General features: G+C 34.5%; 1 protein-coding gene across 2 annotated transcripts; it reads left to right on the top strand.

Annotated features, from left to right (window-relative positions):
* The first annotated feature begins 5973 nt into the window (after positions 1-5973).
* LOC108214272 (calmodulin-binding transcription activator 3) lies at positions 5974-20963 on the top strand. 2 transcript variants are annotated; one of them, XM_017386193.2, is made up of 13 exons: positions 5974-7123; positions 9547-9666; positions 10644-10759; positions 11131-11219; positions 12173-12215; positions 15800-16004; positions 16170-16280; positions 16376-16554; positions 17324-17839; positions 18145-18839; positions 19000-19582; positions 19729-20052; positions 20647-20963. In XM_017386193.2, exons 1-13 carry the CDS (start codon positions 7084-7086, stop codon positions 20770-20772), a joined length of 3147 nt encoding a protein of 1048 aa, XP_017241682.1. In that variant the 5' UTR covers positions 5974-7083; the 3' UTR covers positions 20773-20963. The 2 variants fall into 2 exon arrangements, with proteins under 2 accessions (XP_017241682.1, XP_063945453.1); XM_064089383.1 differs by lacking the exons at positions 5974-7123; positions 9547-9666; positions 10644-10759; positions 11131-11219 and adding an exon at positions 11762-11802.
* Positions 20964-21071: the final 108 nt, after the last annotated feature.

Raw genomic sequence — 21071 nt, 5'->3', positions numbered from 1 at the left:
TCGCAGCATATATTATGAGATTTCAGTTTACATTCTTAGATCAACATGTAATGTCACTTCTATTTTCAAATTTTTATAATGGAAATTTTTTGTCCTATATATAGTTCTGATCTTAATCTTGTTATATTTAGCCTTTTTCATAAGATTAAGGGTTCAAAAAGGCAGCAAATTTTAAGAAATCAAAGTACAAAATATCCAAGTCTTGCCTCTGGTGTAAATTGCTTCTGCCATGTCCAGTGTGATGGGATCAGGGATGGAACTAGGATTCGTCAATAAACGTTGAAGGCTTTTTAAGAACAGCCTAAATTTGGACTTTTAATTATAATTTGAAGTTCATCAGGAACTAGAGTAGAAATCAGGACAATTCTGAATTTCTGATTTCACCACAGATTGGAGTATTGGACCTTACTAGTTGAACCCTTCTGCTGCTACTATCAGAAGCTGAATGGTCACGAACCTATCTCTTCTTTCACCGCAAAAGATAGAGGTGTCAACATTCATCTTAATCACTCGCATCTGCAACTTGGTCCAACAGTAACTTCCGACTGAGTGCATCTTACTTCTCTACCTAAATTATTAAGAACCAATTATTTATATTATAAAGAAAGAGGAACTGATATTATCTTGAAGAGTCTCTTACAAAGACTGCACGTACAATAGCACGAATATACTACCAGAGAAAATACAATCTGACCTTAAAATGAGATCCGCCAGCAAGAAAATGTGCAGCTCTCATATGCAGATAGTTAAACAAAACTTACTTGAACACAGATAAGAGAGGTAAGTAAACACATGCAATCAGAAACAGATAGGCCAAAGAGAACTTCACCTCTTGGATCCCAAATATTTGCAAAAGATAGGAGTGCAGTTGAATAAGTGGAAGATGTTATGCACTGACTTCTCCTCACCATTGATTGTTCCCTCAATTTCCCTCAATGTAGTAAGAGAATCGCCCCGCCAGTACAGACATTCATTACGACACTAAGGGAAATTGAGGAACAAGCTGTGGAGAGTGTACTAGCCCCTCCTCCTTCATGAAACAAGCTTCAAGTGTTGGAAGACTCTTCAAAACAATCTTTCAGTCAGTGCCAACTGCCATGATTTTATAGACAAATAATAATCACCACACTAGCTAGGAAGTAGGGTCAGAGAGACTAACATAGAAGGGGCGTTTTGATTGTGAATGAGAATGAGACTGAAGGGTATGGGAATGAGGGGTGTAGGAATCCCGAGGGGAGTGTAAGGAATGATTTACCCTCCAAATGGGATTGGGGTTCCCATTTTATGTCACAAAATTGCTAATCCAAACACCAACACATTGGTTTGAGGTTCCGATTATTGTTAACGGGGCTCATTAACCATGAACCAGATGGCTTAAGTATACCTGATGCCCACTCCAAGTAATGTCGGTACTTTTTTTCTTGAAAACTTACAACTTTTGAAAAAAAAAAACTTGGGAAGGTTTTGAAAGGAATATACAAAAAAATCTCATTGCACAAAACTCAGGGCCGGGCGAGAGTGACACTTTCGAATTTCGGGTCGTGTTTGTAAATGTGTTGATTCCGCATTTTTTAAACTCTATTAAATTATGATAAAGATTTGGACATCCTGAGAGAATATACTTAACTTATATTCTAAAACCTTAATCTGAATTTTGAGGACCAAGTGTCTTAGGTTCTGTATTTTCTTTTGACCAAATTTTTATCAGTGTCTGTTCTCCACTAATACAAAGCTATTTCCAGAGACATACAGAGTACTCATCAGGAATGCATCTGAACAAGAATGAAGTGCTGCAATATTAAAGAATGAGAGGAATGAGGGAGTATTATTTTGAATAGCATCGATATTTATAGCCAATACATGGCCAGTAATTCCTCAAAAACTATCATAGTGGAAGGTGTTATTCTTCTATAATTTTCATCATTTATATATATTTCTACATCTAAAAAAGGGTTAAAAAACATCTCTACAGTAAAGAGCAGAACAAGTTCCGCTACATATCACACTCATATCAAACTCTGGCTACTAGTATATTTATAAAAAACCTTGTCAATCGGTGACCAATTAAGCTTATCAAAATCTTAATACTCTAATAATATTTCAGTATAAATACAAATTTCTCGTTGTTATCTCTTAATATTGTTATTTGAGGCTAAAGCTGTTGGAATATTATTGAATGAAATTCATATTATTATTTTATTAATTTTGATTATGTAACATATGTTAATTAATTTGTATAACTCTTATAATAATGAGTCAAGTTTAATTTGTTCATAGATTACAAATTATTGAAATTGGGTGTTATAGAATTAATTTTATTGGGGGTTACAATTTTATTTAGCTTGGGGGTTTCATTTTGTGATCCGTAAAAATTGAGCCATTTACATCATTATTTGACACACCGAAAAATATAGACATAATTGCAATTCGCACCCTTTTGGTTTTAACTAATTGCACTTTACATTTAAAATTTTGAGAAAAAACAATTTACATCCCTTTACTTTGAAGTTTTACAATTATAACCCCGTCGACTCCTTTCGGTCAAATATTGACTGTTAACGTTAGTCAAACAAGGGTTTTTGGACATTTTACACACAAAACTCTTTGTTTACATTGCCAGTCTCTCTTGTTACAAACCTAATTAAACCTAAATCCCAATTATATTCAAAATCCAAATACATTCAAAACCCAAACCCAATTACAAGCAGCTGAAGAATGAAAGGGAAATTTATAGAGCTAAAGTAGACAAGCAGCTGAAGAATGGCATAAACATTTCTCTGTCATATTTGAAGCCGTGCTAATTAAACGAAATGAAGAGGAACAAGATTTTAGAGTTTCAGTTGTATTTCATGTTGAAGGAGATACATACAAGCATAATATATAAGTATAAACTAGTACACAGCCGTTCAAATACCCTTGGACAGTTTTGCCCTTGCATTGTTTAACGTTAACAACAAAAGATAACAGAGATGGTGCTAAATGTGGCAGTTTTAATAAATAAGGGATGCAAAATGTATATCCTTAAACTTTTAGGTGTAAAGTGCAATTAACTAAAATCATAGGGGTGCGAATTGCAATTAAGTCAAAAATATATACAACTCTCTCATATTTTCTTGTATCCATCTTAGAACTTTAGGTTCTAAATTTCTCTAAGGTAGTCACAATACTTATTCAGTCTGTAAGAGACAGTTTTGTAAGTGCTTCAAATCACCTCTATTCATTGTATTCTAGGAAACGGAAAGCTAATACACCTTTCAAACACCACGAAGAAAGAGTTTATCTATTCTAAGGATAACGTGATTTTTCACGAGCCTCGAATATTTAATTGGTATTTTGTTCTTGATTATTGAATTCAGGTAATTTCTTGTGTTACACTTCCTACAAAAACTTTTATAACAACCACTCGTTTGCTAATTCCTATTCGGCTTTATTTCTTTACTTATCATTTCAATTATCTAATTTCAAATTTTCCTAAAAATAATAAAATGTTGTATATTATAATTCATGATCACGTGTGCGAATGCATGATCATGCCATTTTTTTATTATTATATATTAATCAGGCTTTATTATTATATTATTTAAAATTTCAATATCTCTATATAAACATTACCAAGTGTATTTAATGGAAAACATTTGATTAAATTAAAAAAAATTGGGAGTTTTTTCATGTGTGAATTATCAAGGATTAAAATATGTTTTTCTTAGACTTTCGTATGTAAGTTGATATCAAAGTTAAAAATATTCAAAAACATTATTTTTTTAAAGTATTTTTAAAAATATTGTTATTTTGAAATTTATTTCCAAAATTACTATTTTTTAAAGTTTTTTTCAAATAAACGTCGAGGGCTTTAAGAGGAGGAGTAAGGCGGCGAAAAATGTTGGGCTCGAGATGAAGGCTTCGGGAAACTAGAGAGAAGGAGAAAAGAAGTGCAGAGTGATGGAGGACTTGGAGTAAGAGAGAGGAGGATAGAGAGTGGGAGTGGGAAAGAGGAAGAGAGAGATGTTATCTGAAAATAATTCACAGCGGTTGTGTTTTGTTGTGGGCAGATAAGAGACAAGATACTTGTATTTTGCGATCTATTGAATATGTTTTAAAAGGTGTTGTATCTATATCTTTTTGTTTTAATTTTTTTTATATTCAATTACACATAATCTGTAATTCCATATGTCTATGCGTGCGTGTGTGTATACATATATATATCCAATGATTAATCATAATTGGTTTAAATTGGTTATATATAGACTGGATTTTTATTTTAAGGTTGCCAAGATTTGAGATCTATTTTGAACATCTTTGCATTCAAGGGCGATAAGTGCAACTTGTTATGCAACGCATAGTACAACATAATATAGTATGTAACCAAATATGATTTCAGGTATTAAACTTTTGAAGGTGTATTTGTGATTCATTTTGGTTGATCGATTGTAAAGTTAAAATCCGTATTAATTTTTGAAGTTGTATTTGTGGTTGATCTTGGTTGATTGGTGGCAAATATTGTTGCAATAGTTGCAAACCGTATTTTTGTAATATTTTTTAAACGTCAGTATCTTCAAGATTTTTTGTTTTGTTAAAATATTTTTTCAACTTGGATATTTATTTAGAAAACCCTAAAATTTGTATAAAATTATAAAAAAGTAAAAGGAAATGGACAAGTTTTGTTTTCTAGTGCAAATAATTATTTTAAAAATCACTGATGTAAGTCAATAATATATATATATATATATATATATATATATATATATATATATATATATATATATATATATATATATATAGAAGTAAGTTCTATGGAGACTGGATTATTTGGAGACTGTAGAGACCTAATCCTGGTCATCCAATCATTAAACATCCAACGGCTGCATATATTTTGTCCTGCACGTTTGTTTTCTCTCCCTATCCTGTCCTGCACTTCTAAATCGATGAACAACAAGCAGTACTTCTAAATCTTGCATAACATAAAATAATAATTCCATAATATTGGTGTTCAATCACCGAAATCCTAACAAATAAAAATAATAATTGCATACAAAACAATGATGTAGTTTGACACTGCTATGATTGGCACTAAACTCATTGTCATTGTCCTGCAACGAACTGAATTTGTTGCAAGACAAAATAACACTTAGATATATCACAAATATGCGGGACAAATTATTAATATTACATTACTAGAAATGCAGGACAGGAATAGTGTAAATTACAAACATAGTTTTGAATTAAAACTAAAAACAAGAAATGCAGGACAAGAATATTAATAATACATTACTAGAAATGCAAGACAAGAATAGTGTAAATTATTAATATTACAAAACTAGAAATGTAGGACAAGAAATGCAGGACAAAGAATATTTAATCATGTCCATTAATTGCCATATTATTTAACGGTAGATCTTGTAGTCTCTAATGACTCCAAAATTTTTGGTCTCCATTGAGCCCAACTCTCTCTATATATATATGTATGTATGTATGTATGTATTCGTAAGAATTTTTTTTGATATAATAAAATATATATTGAATATGATATGATACATAACCAGTTATAAGAAATTTAACTTTTATATGTCTAAATCAAATTTATATGTCTAACTTTTATTGTGATTATACCTCCTAGACCAGAGCTTGTCGCTTATTTGCGGTTTACCTGGTTTACATAGTTTGTAGGCTATTACGTGAGCTCGTGGGTTTACCCAGTGTGCACCCGAAGGGTAGCGGCTGCGGGTTCCTACGTAAAAAAAATAAAATAAAATAAAAAAATTTAGACATCCCACAATAAAATACATTAATTTTAATGGATAAAACATAAATAAAATATATTTTTTCAAAAAGTGAAAAAACATAAGAAATTTGATAAATATATCAATTTTTGGATATTTATTTGCAAATATACTAGTTTGCCTAAAATGTTGCAAATTTATTATTTTTTAAGCGTACAATCAATTAGATTGCAAGACCCATGTATTTCTTACTTCTCTCCCCTCCCCTGCACTCTCTCCCCCGCAATCTCTCTCTATGCATTTCTTACTTCTCTCTTCTATATCCCCGCTCCCCCAATCTCTCTCTGCTATTATCTCCCTCGTGCCCTGTCGTTTCCGCTATCATGTCCTCTAGTCATTTTTCACCTTCACTCATCGCTATTAACATTGCAATTGCCGTCATCGGTCACGCAAACCCCGCCCCATCTCTCTCATCGCATCTGCCTACAATAATCATACGGTGCAACTGTTTCTACCACTGCTCGCTTGAGTGTTCGTGTTTTGGTTTTCGTTGATATCGTCTAAGGTGTTCATCTTTAGACTCATGCCTCATGCCGTCTTGCATCATGATTGTATTGAAAAATTTACGCCTTGTTTGTTTTGAATAAGATTGATAGTTTGATTTTAAAATTGAAATTGACTCCTAAGTTGACTCTTATGGGAGTCTTTATTTTATCTTTATTAGGTTGCATGGGATTGTTTACGAGATTAACTTGGAAATGAGTATTATTATATTATTTTGTTGTTGTTATTTTTGTGATATTAATATTGGCCCGGATAGGATTATTTTCACCATTTGCAACACTTGTAATTTATTATGCAATTAAATATAATTTTCAACCTATTCTTTTGCATATATGGTTGCTAGCAGTTGAGATATGATTGCAAATACGATCTTCTATATATTCGCAAACTTTTTGAAAAATGATATTTTCATAATTTTTAAAAAAAATTATGTATATATTTTTAGATTTAGATATTTATGAAAAAATCCCAAACATATGTTATCACATGTTAGATTTAAAAAACAATATTATTGAATTATGCTTAGATGAATATTTAGATGGCGCAAATAATAATTGCCGTGATATTTGAGTGGAAACGATGAATGTGTCAGTCGGGAAAAGAAAAGAAAAAGTGAGGAGAAAAGTCAGTGTGGATTCCATTTGGGCGGCCTTGTCTTTCTATGTTTCCACCTTTGTTCATTGTCATCCAGGCTCCATTGTAGATCATACATCAGAATTCCCCAATCTCATCATCACATTCATTTTGCTTCAAGATCGATCGCTGCTTTTCTCTGTGTTTATGACTTTTTTTCTTTATCTTCATGGCTGAAACTCGCCGCTTTGGACTTGCTCCTCAATTAGGTTCCTCTCTCTCTTTCTCTCTCTCTCTCTCTCTCTCTCTCTCTCTCTCTCTCTCTCTCTCTCTCTCTCTCTCTCTCTCTCTCTCTCTCTCTCTCTCTCTCTCTCTCTCTCCCTCTCCCTCCCCCCCTCTCTCTCTGATATGCGAGTGTAGTTTCCTAATTTGTTGAATAGGTGTTGATGTTACTAGCACAAACTGTTCATTGCAATTAATTTGTTATATGCATGCAATTATGTCTAGTAAGCAAAAAATCAACCCCAGTCAATTTTACCCAGCTTCTACTCTAGCTTTTCTATGCTCATTTATCACCCAATTAACACAATATATTTATTCATCTTTATGCAATTTAACCAATAACAACGGCTGTTTAAGATATGTTGAAATAACAAAGATTGATTTTCATAAAACATTCTTCAATACTATGTTGGTTAGATGATAAGTATTTCAATGACACATATATTCCAACAATGATTTTGGCTATTATAGGAATGAGTTCTAAACGATAAAACTGTTTTTTTTTTGTTTTATTTTACAAGTAGAATTGACCTAAGTTTGACTTACAATGAAACTAGTAGCCCAATATAATGGTAAGCTGTATACACTGAAAATGGTAAAATCTTAAATGAAAATATCAGCAAGATAACTGGTAAGCTGTATATATCTTCAAAATACTGAATATAAGCTTAAGTCAAGTATTAAGTACACTAACAACACGTCATACCATAAGCTTAAGTCCAACTACGAAGAGCAAGTCCAACAGTGTCATAGATTTAGGACATTGTTTAGTATTTCAATTCGAACAATATTTCTTATTTTTATTCACTATTATTAAAATAAAAATATATTTGATGTAGTAGATGTTAAATGGTGGGAGTTGGGACCAAAAGTATAGCAAGTGGAAACTAAATGGTACAGAAGGAGGGAAGTAAATTTTTTAGGGTATTTATCAACTTTTTGTAAGTTATTTTTTGCAATTTTACCATCTTGTGAAAATAATGTGAATATACCTTTCAACCAAATATGCAACTAAATGCAACTTTCTTATTTTTAGAATTCCATAATCTTCAGATAGAAATCTCTGCTCTTGTGCTTTTAGCCTTTCAGGTAACAATGACCCGATAAGGTCATGACTCTTGACAATCCACCCATCCACATACGCACATACATTCCTGGACAGTGAAGCATTCTTCCCGGACACTGAAGCCTCGACATATATCAAAACATTGAAATTACAATAATTGATACCAAAATCTGTAGCTACGGCTTACTAGATTGAGCAAGGGTGGAAAATGTTCTAGAATTAGAGGACCACATGCATGGTATATAAACGAAAATAGCCCGTGGATATGGTGGGGGTGGTTATGGAGGCTGCGGCTATGGTAGTTGAGGTGGCTATGGTTGTGTTGCTGGGATAGGGTAATTAGGCTGTTTGATTGCTGATACTAGGCCCAGGCCCTGCAAGGGCACTTCATCCTATCTGAAGTTGTTTTTAATAGTGTTTTTTTAAAGTTGCATATATGGTTGCAAATATGGTTGCTAGCAGTTGCATATTCAGTTGCAAAGTTACAAACCGTATTTTTGCAAAAATAGTTTCAGAAAATGGTATTTTTGCAATTTTTATTTGGAAAATTGTATTTTTGCAATTTTTGAAAAAAGTTACAGTATTTTTGGAAAAATCTTTCTAGCCTTGGGTATTTGTGAAAACCCCCAATTTTTTATCCCTAAAAATGATAAAAGAATGACTAGTGTTTAACTAAAGATAGGGAATGAGAGGGATGTCCTAGTGATATAGGAAGTCAGTAGACAATGCTAGAGCCATTTTATCCTACATTTAGGGAAGTTGTTGGACTTGCTTCATACATTAACAAGTCATTATATTTGGAGAGCTTGTGGATCCCTGAAGTTAGTTAAACTTGGCCCAGTGGACTTGGGCTGTTAACTGTGTAGTATAAAAATAGATTTTTTCAAACAGCTATATTTTATTATCATACCATTCAGTTATAAATGTTTCAAATATGTTAAGATCTCAATTTCTTTTTTGTTTTCATGTGAAATATATATCATAGCGTGAAATCACCACATATCTAGAAATTTATATGAATGTGGTAAAAAGGGAATTCTGTAGGTATCTAAAGGAATTGAAGTGGCAAATGATATGAGTATCATACTAGATGCAGTGTGAAAGAAATAAAAAACTGTTGAACAAAGCTGAAGTATTGGAGAGAGATATTATAACCCTATGTGTTAGTGTTACAAGGGCAAGAACTGTGAGATGGATGGATGGATATCATTGCATGACTATGGATTACAAGCTGCAAATATAATTTGTTGGTACACTGAATATATATGATGAATGTAGACAGTATGCTGATTATGTTTATAAACTTTGTAGGTTTGATGTACTCATATAGTTGTTTCACTGCAGATATTGAGCAAATACTCTTGGAAGCTCAAAATCGATGGCTACGGCCTGCTGAAATATGTGAAATACTTAGAAATTATAACAAGTTTCGAATTTCTCCTGAGCCAGCGCATAGGCCTCCAAGTATGACAATAAGTGCATCAAACAAGGCATCTGTTAACTATTATTTGACTAGCTTAATCTTGCGGATGATTGATTTACCATCCTGCTTCCTGTGCAACATGCTTGTTTGCTATGTAATGTTTTCCTGTTTCGTGTTGTGTATTGATCATTTTCTGCTCACACAAACATGCACGCCTACACTTGCTCTCATAAAAATTTGCGAATAGAAGCTGTGAAAGATGCAGAGGTTAAAAATAAATGGTCAAGTTTTCATGTTATAAATTCCCTGTTTAGAGTAGTGTGTGTTCTTCTCTATGCAATATGTATCTGTCCACACACATCTATACATAAATGGTATAGATTATAATTTATGTTAAAGATTTATCAAGGATTCTTAGGCCTTTACTGTTAGCAATCAGATTTAAGTGTCCTGACTTAGTTGAGTGAATTCCATAACTAATGTGCTGTTCTTTTCATTCTAGACTCTAGTTAAGACTTAAGAAAACCAATATAATGATAAATGACACTAAATAACAGCACTTATGTATTCTTCACGTATAGTGTGTATTTGTTTGTCTAGTATTGTTTCTTGGAAACACACTCTTTATTGAATTTGTACTCTTTTACCAAGTTAGAACTCATGTTAAATAGCTTCACTAGCTGAATGGTAAATCTGTGCTTTTTTCTGTGATGTGGATAAATAACTTCCTTATTATGTGAATCTGTGGGAAATGGTTGAGTTGGCTCGTGGATGACATATAGTTAGCTGTCAATTTTTCTTAGTGTAGTTTGAATAGTGTGTATTCCGCTTTCCCACAAACATGTATAGCAGCTTGATCTCTCTTAATTACTTTGCTTCCCTTCTTTTATCACTATAAGTAAGCACTGTAACATCTCTCTCTCTCTGTGTGTGTGTGTGTGAATTTTCAAGTTAAAGATGCTCTAATAGTTGATGATTTACGATTATACAGCGGCTTGACATGGAATTCTTTTTTCAGATGGTTCACTATTTCTTTTTGACCGTAAAGTTTTAAGGTATTTTAGAAAAGATGGACATAATTGGAGGAAAAAAAGGGATGGAAAGACAATTAAGGAAGCTCATGAAAGACTCAAGGTTGGTATTAAGAATTGTCCTGTTTGGATATGAGGATTAGTGGAATATTTTTTAATAAGTACTTTACCAACTCGTTCCTCCTGCTTCCTATGCTAATAAATTTGCAAAAACTAGTAGGATTGTTTAAAATACTCTACATACTATGGGATCCCCCGCCCCCTCTTCTTTTAGTTTCCGCATTCTCCCTTCACTGCTTAGAAAGGAAAGAAACATATGTTAATAAGTTGCAATGGCTGTAAAAGTAAGCATTTCAAGAATGCATAAACACTTGCAATTGACTTGATCAGTTTATTTTCTGTTATTATCATTTTCTGCTAAACAGTTTTTGTTCATGCATCAATCTTAAGTATGTAGATTTAACATTTTTTCAGGCTGGAAGTGTTGATGTTTTGCATTGTTACTATGCTCATGGAGAAAATAATGAAAATTTTCAAAGGCGCAGCTACTGGTTGCTTGAAGAGTGAGTATCTAAAATATATGTTACTTCAGATCATTTTCTAAATTATAGTACTCTCTCCATGCACACAGACTTGTGGACATAAATATACGCAATATAACAATGGAAATTGCCCAGGGGGAAGGGGTGGCGGGAGGATTGCTCAGACATTGATTCGACTTTTAAATCTGTTATTTTGTGCATTACTTGCATAGACAATGATATATACAATGATTGATGACTTTGGAGAACTACAGGTTAAGGTTGCAGAATTATAACATCAAATGCTTTTGAGATTCATGTTCTAAGAACACCAATGCATCTTAAACACTGCAGGGTGTACTTTTGAGTTGATATATATAAGTCTTTGACAAATGAGGCTAAATCCGTATTCTCCTGTGATGATTTGTGAGACATTTTCTGATTTCATCAGCTCAAGCTTGCACTTGAGCTTCACAAGTTGAGTCGAGTTTGAGCTGTTTCATTTATTTCAAAATTATTACTATGCTATATAGATCAGGCACAAACCAGACTAATTTATGAGTCTAAATTCTATAAGCAGGTGCTGGCGGAGTTATGTGATGAAAGTAAAAAAATTAGAAAGGAGGTAGGTTCATTGAGGTCGAGCTTGAACAACATATAAGTCGGAGAGTATCTGAACTCGGCTGCCTGCTTCGAAACTCTATGACACACTGAACTTAGCAGCCTTAAAGGCCAAAACTTTATTTGTTATGATAATTAATAATAATTATAGTGGAAAAAGTAAAAAAAAAAACTTTAAAGGCTCGAGTTTGAATTAATGTGTGTGGTTAGTAAATATATGAAACACTTTACGTCCTTCAGATATTGATGCATGAATTTTTTAGCTACTTGATAACTAAAGCCCTTAGAAGTGCACTAAGTTTTTGTGCATGCCGTATATTTTCTGAAGCATTTTACAATTTCTGACTTTCCTGTATTCTTATTAACTGCCTCAGGGAGCTCTCCAACATAGTTCTTGTCCACTACCGGGAAGTAAAGGTTAGTATTTATCCTTTCAGTCTCTACTCTCTAGTCATTTTTCCTTTTACAATTTAATTAAGAACAACCTTCAGTTAAATTTAGATGTCACAAAAATGGTTGTCACTGCACTCGACTAGTCAACATCGAGCAGTCGAGATCTCCTAAATGACTAATTTAGTCAACTTGCTATTTCGAGGAATTTGGCCGACTTGTCGACGTAGTGACTAGTCGGATTTCCTTGCTGTTTTGGACCATTGACTGGTGCGTCGAACAAAACACAATATAAATCCTATCGTTTTTTGTTTGAATTGCTTAATCTCTTAGCGTAGAAACCTTATTGTTGAAAGGGATGACTAAATCTGTTGTGGCTTGTCAAGCCTCGTCGTCTTTTCAATCTCTGTTCAATGCCGATTTACCTTGAGTTCTATTTCTTCAGAAAAATGTGAAAACATATAAATAAACAAAAAATGTCAGTTTGTGTGTATTTTACCTTTAGTTTTTATGTACTCCTGCAATGTGTTTACATATGCATATATACTCCGTGCGGGTGCGTGTGTGTGTGGCAGTGCGGGTATGCTTGTATTAACATGTACATTCATATTGTTTTATATGCATGTTACTCCAATTTGTAAGTGTCTCAATATTATGTTGACCATTGACTAATTACTGTGGTAGTCATGATTTCTCTTCCTTGTTTATTTTATCAAGACTAGATTTACTTGCTTCTTAGTATAATACTATATATATACATATTGTACAATGTATAAATTATTATTAATATTTATAATAGTATATATATACATATTGTACAATGTATAAATTATTATTAATATTTATATATTGACTATCTGAAGACTAGAATACGACTTACCGGCTAGTCGACTAGCTGAGCCACACCTCCATCTACTCGACTCCACTTACCACCTAGACAATCCCCGTCACAAATAATCTGAACTCGTTGATTTATTGCATACCTGGGTTAATTTTTGTAAAGATTCAAGATAACCTATTGGTTTACCTGTATGTCGTTTGGGCAAAAAGTGTAGTATAACATATATTACTTCATTAAATGATTGATTAGATTCAGCTCAGTGATATATTATATAAATATCATCTTTCAGTATTATAATATCAAGTGATATTCTTATTGTAAACACCTTAAATTCGATATGGAATTATTGGTGATACACACACACACACACACATATATATATAGAGAGAGTCTTATTGTACTACAGATCTCCTTATTCTACAAACTAAAAACCCAGCTGCAATATCACTAAAATCTAAACACAAAATCACCAAATCTTTCAACAACCCCGTTTCCACCTCCATCTCAAGCTCCACCTCCACTTCTGGCAACTTCGGTCCGCCGCCCCCTCCGCCTTCTGCACGTCCGGCGTCCCTCCAATGCGCCTCCTCCACGTCTGTTGTCCCTCCAGTCCGCCTCCACCGTCTATACCACCAACGTCTACCCCACCTCCACCATCCCCTCCACCTTCTCCTCCTTCACCACTCCATGTGCGTCACCTCCTCCACCTTCGTCGTCTTTATCTCCGCCATCTCCGCTGCTTTACTGCCAATATAAAGGCATTGCTCGATTTTGTTTATATATCAGATCTGCCGAACACTCCTGCCGAAACTGTTGCTCCATTACCTCCTTCGATGTCCACCGCCTTCATCTCCACCACCGCCACCACCACAAGAATCGAGTACAAGAACAGATTCACCGATTTTCACCAATTCCCGGAAATTTTCACCAATTTTGCAACACTAATCACTAAATTCTAAAGAGAATATCACTAAATCGTATTGAGAATATCACTAAATTAAACTAAGCTGGTTTTTAGTATTTATTTAATGGTTGGTTTGTATATGATACTAGCCTATATATATAAATATATGTATATATATATATATATAATATGTGTGTATATATATAATATTTATATATATATTCATACATACATACTACACACACATATAGAGTGTTACTCTTATATATGTGTGTGTGTGTGTGTGTGTCTAGCAGGAAACAGGATTAAAATGATAAGGTTCAAAGTACAGAGTGACTATATCCAGTATTGATCCATTTAGGATGGATCAATCAGTCTACCATCAAACCTTGTTGATAAATATACAAGCATATTAGATTTTTCATACTTAATAAAGCTGGAACAAGTCGGGTCACACAAATGATAATATAGTAACGGGTATTATATCAAAGTGCCCACCATTTTTATCAAAAACTACAAGTGACTAACCGATCTCGACAGAGACTCATTTAAGTCACTATGATCACTATATATATCACTCCGCTAAATCTTGAAAACATATAAATGAAAAAGTTAACAAACAAATGACGTGTTTGCTACAACCTTTTTATATTTCTTTGTGATCTTTGGTTCTAGTTCTTTTTTGTAATCCATGTGACTCACACATCATCTGTTGATTTGTGTAAAGGAACCAGTTACTCTAAAACCTCAAGGTCTTAGAGAATGGCCCTTTTCAGGATCTTATATTCTAACATTCCCCCTCACTCGAGAGCCCATTTATGGGTCGAAGAGTGGATCACGGACGCTCATCTAACATTCCCCCTCACTCGAGAGCCCATTTATGGGTCGAAGAGTGGATCACGGACGCTCATCTAACATTCCCCCTTTATGGGTCGAAGAGTGGATCAGGGACGCTCATCTTTGGAGCATTAATTTGCCATTCGTGCCACTATAAATTGTGAGAATATTGGGGGTGGCAGGGATCGAACCTGAGTCCTCTGCCAACCTGGCTCTGATACCATGTAAAGGAACCAGTTACTCTAAAACCTCAAGGTGTTAGAGGATGGCCCTTTTCAGGATCTTATATTCTAACAATTTGGATTTTATTAAGTTTTCTATTAATTATTTTTCAAGATTTAACATAGTGATATATATAGTGATTCCATTGGCTAAAATGAGTCCCCCGGGTAGTCACTTGATAGTTTTTGGTGAGAATTGTGGGCACTTTGATATAAAACTCATATAGTAACTAAAAGTATCTTAAACATTTAGGGAAAAAGGTGTAAATTTTAAGTGTGTTGTTTTGTAAGTGTAGAGATTTTTTTAAAACTTTTAACTGTCTGCTATATTACTCTAATTGTTGAAGAGATACTAAGATCATCAATAAGATATATATTGGATTGGTGGATAACAAACAATAAAATTTTATGAATTTGTCTTATATAAACTGAAGGTATTTGAGGCCTAGTCCCAGGGAGTGGTACCCCAAAGTCTTCTTCAAAACCCATAATCCATGCTTGTTAACTTTCACTCAGTCTAGCACTAGAAAAGCAAGGCCGCAGATATGTAAGTGACTCTAAATCACTTTAATGTTACAAGGTCACAGAATGTCTCTCCAGAGTTTTTAATACATCCCAACTTTGCAAAGTTGTGGGTGTTTTTTTTATATTAAAATACTAATGCCAAGCAGAAGGAGATATACGATATCCTAGTCTATATAAGAGATATCAGTATACGACTTATGCATGAGACTATCAATACATTACTTATGCATGAGACTATATATTAGCTTGCTTATATAGTTTTAAGAAAAAATATCCATTTCAGGGGAACAGGACACACTACAATCGTACCAGGGGAACTGAAGGAGTTATTCCCAACTCTCTAGAAGAAGAAATTTTGCCTGATACTGAAGTTGACAGCTCTCTATCTTCCAAGTTTCAGCAATATGGTTATAATGTGCCCTCACAAACTACTGACACAACAAGCCTGAACAGCACTCAAACCTCAGAATATGCAGATGCTGAGTCAGGTTTGTTTTTAGACATGCCATCTTAGTTCCTAAGCCATATTCAGTGGTCAAGCTTAGATCATGCTTATATTCAACTTTAACTAGTGTGTTTTACAATGTTTTTATATTTTTTAGAAATTTTTTCCTATTATACTTGAATAATCCAAAATGTTAATTTTTTTGCAGCATATAGTTACCGATCAGGTTCTGGGCTCCAATCCTTTCACAAGTTGCAGCAGTCTGACGCAGAAAAGATGGATGATGCACTTTCTGTGCCTTATTATTCAGCTCTTTCAAGTAAAGTATTTGCTACAAATTGTTTTCAACCATTTAAGTCGTAAATAGCTCAACACTGTTCTATGGGAGATTATAATGTATTGAACTGTTAACAGATGATTACCAAGGAAGCATTCAAGCCACTTCACACATTCAACCCATACATCCGTCTAGAGAATCTGCCCTGAATATTGTAACGGGATGGGGAAATGAAAATTCTGCCCAAGATTGCGGAGATGCTTTTGGCAAAATTGAGGAGTTTGGAAATCATTTACGTGGCCAAGGAGGGTGGCAGGTATGGAATTACTTGAAAACACTTAAAGTACATTCGTCATGTAATGTTAAATAGTATCTACTTTATGTTTTCTTTTGGCAGGATTTTTTTTTTTTTTTTTTTCTTCATATTTGCCTCTAGTACCAAAACTGATCTGTCTACCCAGACTTTCCCTCTCCTGGGGGGCGGGTGGCTTGGGGATTGGCCTCCTTTATTCATCCTAAAAATATACCCATGAAGATATAATTAGCTACTTGTGAGATGTGATTGCCTTCTGATATGGATCATTTATTTTCTCAATAAAAATTGAAAATCTAAATTTCTTGTTAGGAAACATAATCGTTGAATGTGTATCCAACTTTTAGCTTTTATAAAAATTCTTGAAATTAAAGTTTCATTTTTGATTATTCATCACATGCTGACTAGCTTAAGTTTCATGTCAAGAACAGCAAGGTGACGCTCTAATCTTTGAGAAATTTGTCTTGGGTAATCTCTGTAAAAAGCAATGTTATGTTCTGTTTTATATTTTTCCAAGAATGATAATTTACAATTTCTTTAAGGGCAATCGATATAAGTAGCTGTAACATGCGTAAATAAGATATCTAATTATGAATAGTCCCATGACATTTTGTAAAAGTTTAAATTCTTATTCAAAACTGTATTTAGTCTATGGAAATCATAAGTGTATTTTACATCAACAATCAAATTGGGATATGCATGTAAATTAGGAGTTTTTTTTTCTTAAAATCTGCCAGAGATAACTGCATGTTTTAATCCAACTTGCAAATAGTCTTTTGAAGGTGAATCTTTGCACCTGCCGAAGTGGTCCATGGAACAGAATTTGCAACAGTACCCAAATTACAATCAGAATGCTATGCTTTATGAAGGGAACATTGACTCTTTTGACTTGTTTAATTACACGGAGTCACAACATGGTGAGCAGAATGGACAGTTTGCAGCTGCAGAAGTTGGAAGCTTCATGAAAACAGAGGTGGAGAACAGTGCGACAGTAGATGCGAAAGCCAATCATTTAGCCTTGAAGCAGCCATTGGATGGCCTTAAAAATCTTGATAGCTTTGGTCGATGGATGAGCAAGGAACTCGGAGATGTTAATGAGGCACAAATTCAATCTAGCTCTGGGGCTTACTGGGAGGCAGTTGGAAGTGAAGTCGCAGTTGTCGATTCTAACATTTCCTCTCAACTGGAGTTCGAAACCTACACAATGAGCCCCTCTCTTTCCCAAGACCAGCTATTTAGCATTATTGACTTCTCACCAAACTGTGCTTATTCTGGGACTGAAGTTAAGGTACATTGAATGCTAACGTTTGAATCCCCTGCTACAAATTTACTTCAAATTTTTTTTTTGGGGATATAGAATTCATTTGTAATGATGGATTTGACATGACTGTCATGGAATTGAACCAAATCCAGCCCAAAGTATTTTGATAGTCCAAACTTATCATTTGGACCGAATCCATCATTTGAAATTATGCGGTTGTATGTTTGTATTTCAGGAGAACTATATGAAATTTGTAATTTACATGCACTAAAATAAGAAGATTGTTGATGCACTAATACATCTTGTATTTTTTTGGCTTATATGATAACTAGGTGGTAATAACTGGAAGGTTCTTAAAGAGTCATCAAGACGTTGTGAACTGTAAGTGGGCGTGCATGTTCGGGGAAGCTGAAGTTCCAGCAGAGGTTGTAGCAGATGGCGTTCTTCATTGCCATACACCCCATCACGATTCTGGAAGAGTTCCTTTCTATGTAACATGTGCCAATAGGCTGGCTTGCAGTGAAATACGCGAATTTGAATTTAAGGTTTATAATCTCAGAGATGTGGATGCCGCTGATTTAAGTAGTGATAGTTCAAGTGAGGCTCTTCTTCATATGCGATTTACAAATCTGCTATCCATAAGATGTGCTTACCATAATTCAGTTCCGGGTATCATGGATGATAATTTGAACTTCAGCAGTAACCTTAACTCATTAATAAAGGATGAGAATGAGTGGCAACAAATATTTATGCTTACAAGTACAGACGAATTCTCCTCTGAAACATTAGCCAACCAATTTCCAGAGAAATTACTCAAGGAGAAGTTGCATGCATGGCTCCGCGAAAAAGTAGCCGAAGGAGGAAAAGGCCCAAGTGTAGTGGATGAGGGTGGCCAAGGGGTGCTACACTTTGCAGCTGCTCTTGGTTATGATTGGGCTATAACTCCCACCGTAGCTGCAGGTGTCAATATCAATTTCCGAGATGTGAATGGCTGGACTGCACTCCACTGGGCAGCATATTTTGGCAGGTAAAGATATTGAATGCTTGTAAATTGTATTCTAGTATGTAGTCTTCTCTTGGTAGAAATCTCTGCCATTCAAAACTTGTGGACATAATGTGTTTGCTAGTGCACCATTTTGTTATTGCATTTCTGGTAATATTTTATTTCTTATTTTCTGTTAACCCAGGGAGCATACAGTGCCTTTCCTCATCTCTCAAGGGGCAGCTCCTGGAGCATTAACGGATCCTTCACCTAAATATCCGAGAGGCAGAGATCCAGCAGAACTTGCTTCTGCCAATGGGCACAAGGGAATTGCAGGATATATTGCCGAATGTGCATTAAGTTCCCATCTTTCATCACTCAACTTAAAGGATGCAAATAACTGTGATGCTGGAGGTGTTCCGAGTCTAAATGATGTGCAGGCAGTTGCAGAGAGGACCCCAACCCCAATCAGTGATGGGGACTTTCAACAGGGACTTTCCTTGAAGGATTCGCTAGCTGCTGTCTGTCATGCTACTCAAGCCGCTGCTCGCATTCATCAAGTTTACAGGATACAGTCATTCCAGAAGAAGCAGCTAAAAGAATATGATGATAGTCAGTTCGGAATGTCAGACGAGCATGCTCTTTCTCTTCTTGCTGTCAAGTCAAGCAGAGCGGGTCAGCATGATGAGCCGGTCCATGCCGCTGCAACCAGAATACAGAATAAGTTCCGTAGTTACAAAGGCAGAAAGGATTTCTTGATATTTCGGCAAAGAGTAGTCAAAATTCAGGTTTAATGCAATCCTTCCTCAATAAGTAGTATTTAACACAGTTTTTAAAAAAAATTATATTTAACACGGTCACACACACTTGACGCACAATTGTCCTTATCTGCAACCATCTAGTTTTGTATTTAAACATAATTTTAATTTCAAAGGCTCATGTAAGAGGACACCAAGTGAGGAAGAACTATAAAAAGATCATCTGGTCTGTGGGAATCCTGGACAAGGTGATTTTACGCTGGAAAAGGAAAGGAAGAGGTTTGAGTAGTTTCAAGACAGAGACACGTCTTGAGGGCCCCAGCACGCAAGGCACATCTTCTAAAGAAGACGATTATGATTTCTTGAAAGAAGGCAGAAAGCAGACAGAGGAGAGGTTGCAAAAGGCCCTTGCTAGGGTAAAGTCAATGGTTCAGTATCCTGAGGCAAGAGATCAGTATCGTAGGTTGCTTAATGTTGTTTCTGAGATGAAGGAAACAAAGGTATTTGATGTCTTAACCTCAAGCATGCATCATATATATTACATGTCTGTTTCAATCATAAAATTTACAATGCTGAATTTCATTCTGAGATGCAGGAAGCAAAGATACTTTTATGCTTTGACTTTGAGTATGCATCATATATATCACATGTCTGTTTAAATCATAGAATCAATAACTACTTGTACTATGCGCTGATACCCAATTGCAAGCTATTTATTTGATGGTTACAACTTAAATATCCCTGATGCTGATAAATGAAAAAGGATATCTTTGCTGTGTATAAATTTTGATTCTTCAAGTGGATTATTTTTATTTCCTATCGATTCAGATTTTACTTAATTACCTAGGATTGCTTAAAAAGAAGCGTATAGCCGACAATAACCAAGACCTGAAAGTTGATTTTTTTTTTTATAATAATTAAACTCTAGATATTTTATCTTGACCATGTCAAAACTTGTTCTTCCAAATTTAAAGCAAGACATTTTAGTGGACAAGGTTTAATGGGGCTTGCTCATAAAATCATACTCTATTTTATTAACTTCCATAAAATGGTGTACCAGTATGTAATATTTCTTGATTTCAATCATGCTGCAGGCAACAGATGATATGGCAATGAACAACTCAGATGAAGCAGCAGTAACAGCAGACTATTTTGACGATGATCTTCTTGATCTTGAAGCATTACTGGGCGATGACACCTTCATGTTTGCAGAAGCCTGATTTGATCAGTCTTAGTTTGCATTTCTTGTAAAACTTAGATCTCTCAAATTCAGTTCAAGGGATTAGTAGGACTACACATATATATTAGACTACACTTATATTAGAATTTACCTGTAATCGTTTGTAAATCCCATCTACCTGATTTAACCATGTATGTTTAATGTTTTTCAGTAATAGAATTTATTTGAAGAGATGACGGTGAAGATGTGAAATATCAAATTCATGCAGTTGGTGTTAATCTGTATAATCTGATATCTGTCTGTACTTTTACTTCATAATTCAACTGTTGGAACCTGGAT

The sequence above is a fragment of the Daucus carota genome, chromosome 3 (genome assembly GCF_001625215.2).
Source record: "Daucus carota subsp. sativus chromosome 3, DH1 v3.0, whole genome shotgun sequence".
Classification (NCBI taxonomy): domain Eukaryota; kingdom Viridiplantae; phylum Streptophyta; class Magnoliopsida; order Apiales; family Apiaceae; genus Daucus; species Daucus carota.
The sequence above is the reverse complement of the archived record's forward strand: the minus strand, read 5'-3'. Positions and strand labels throughout refer to the sequence as shown.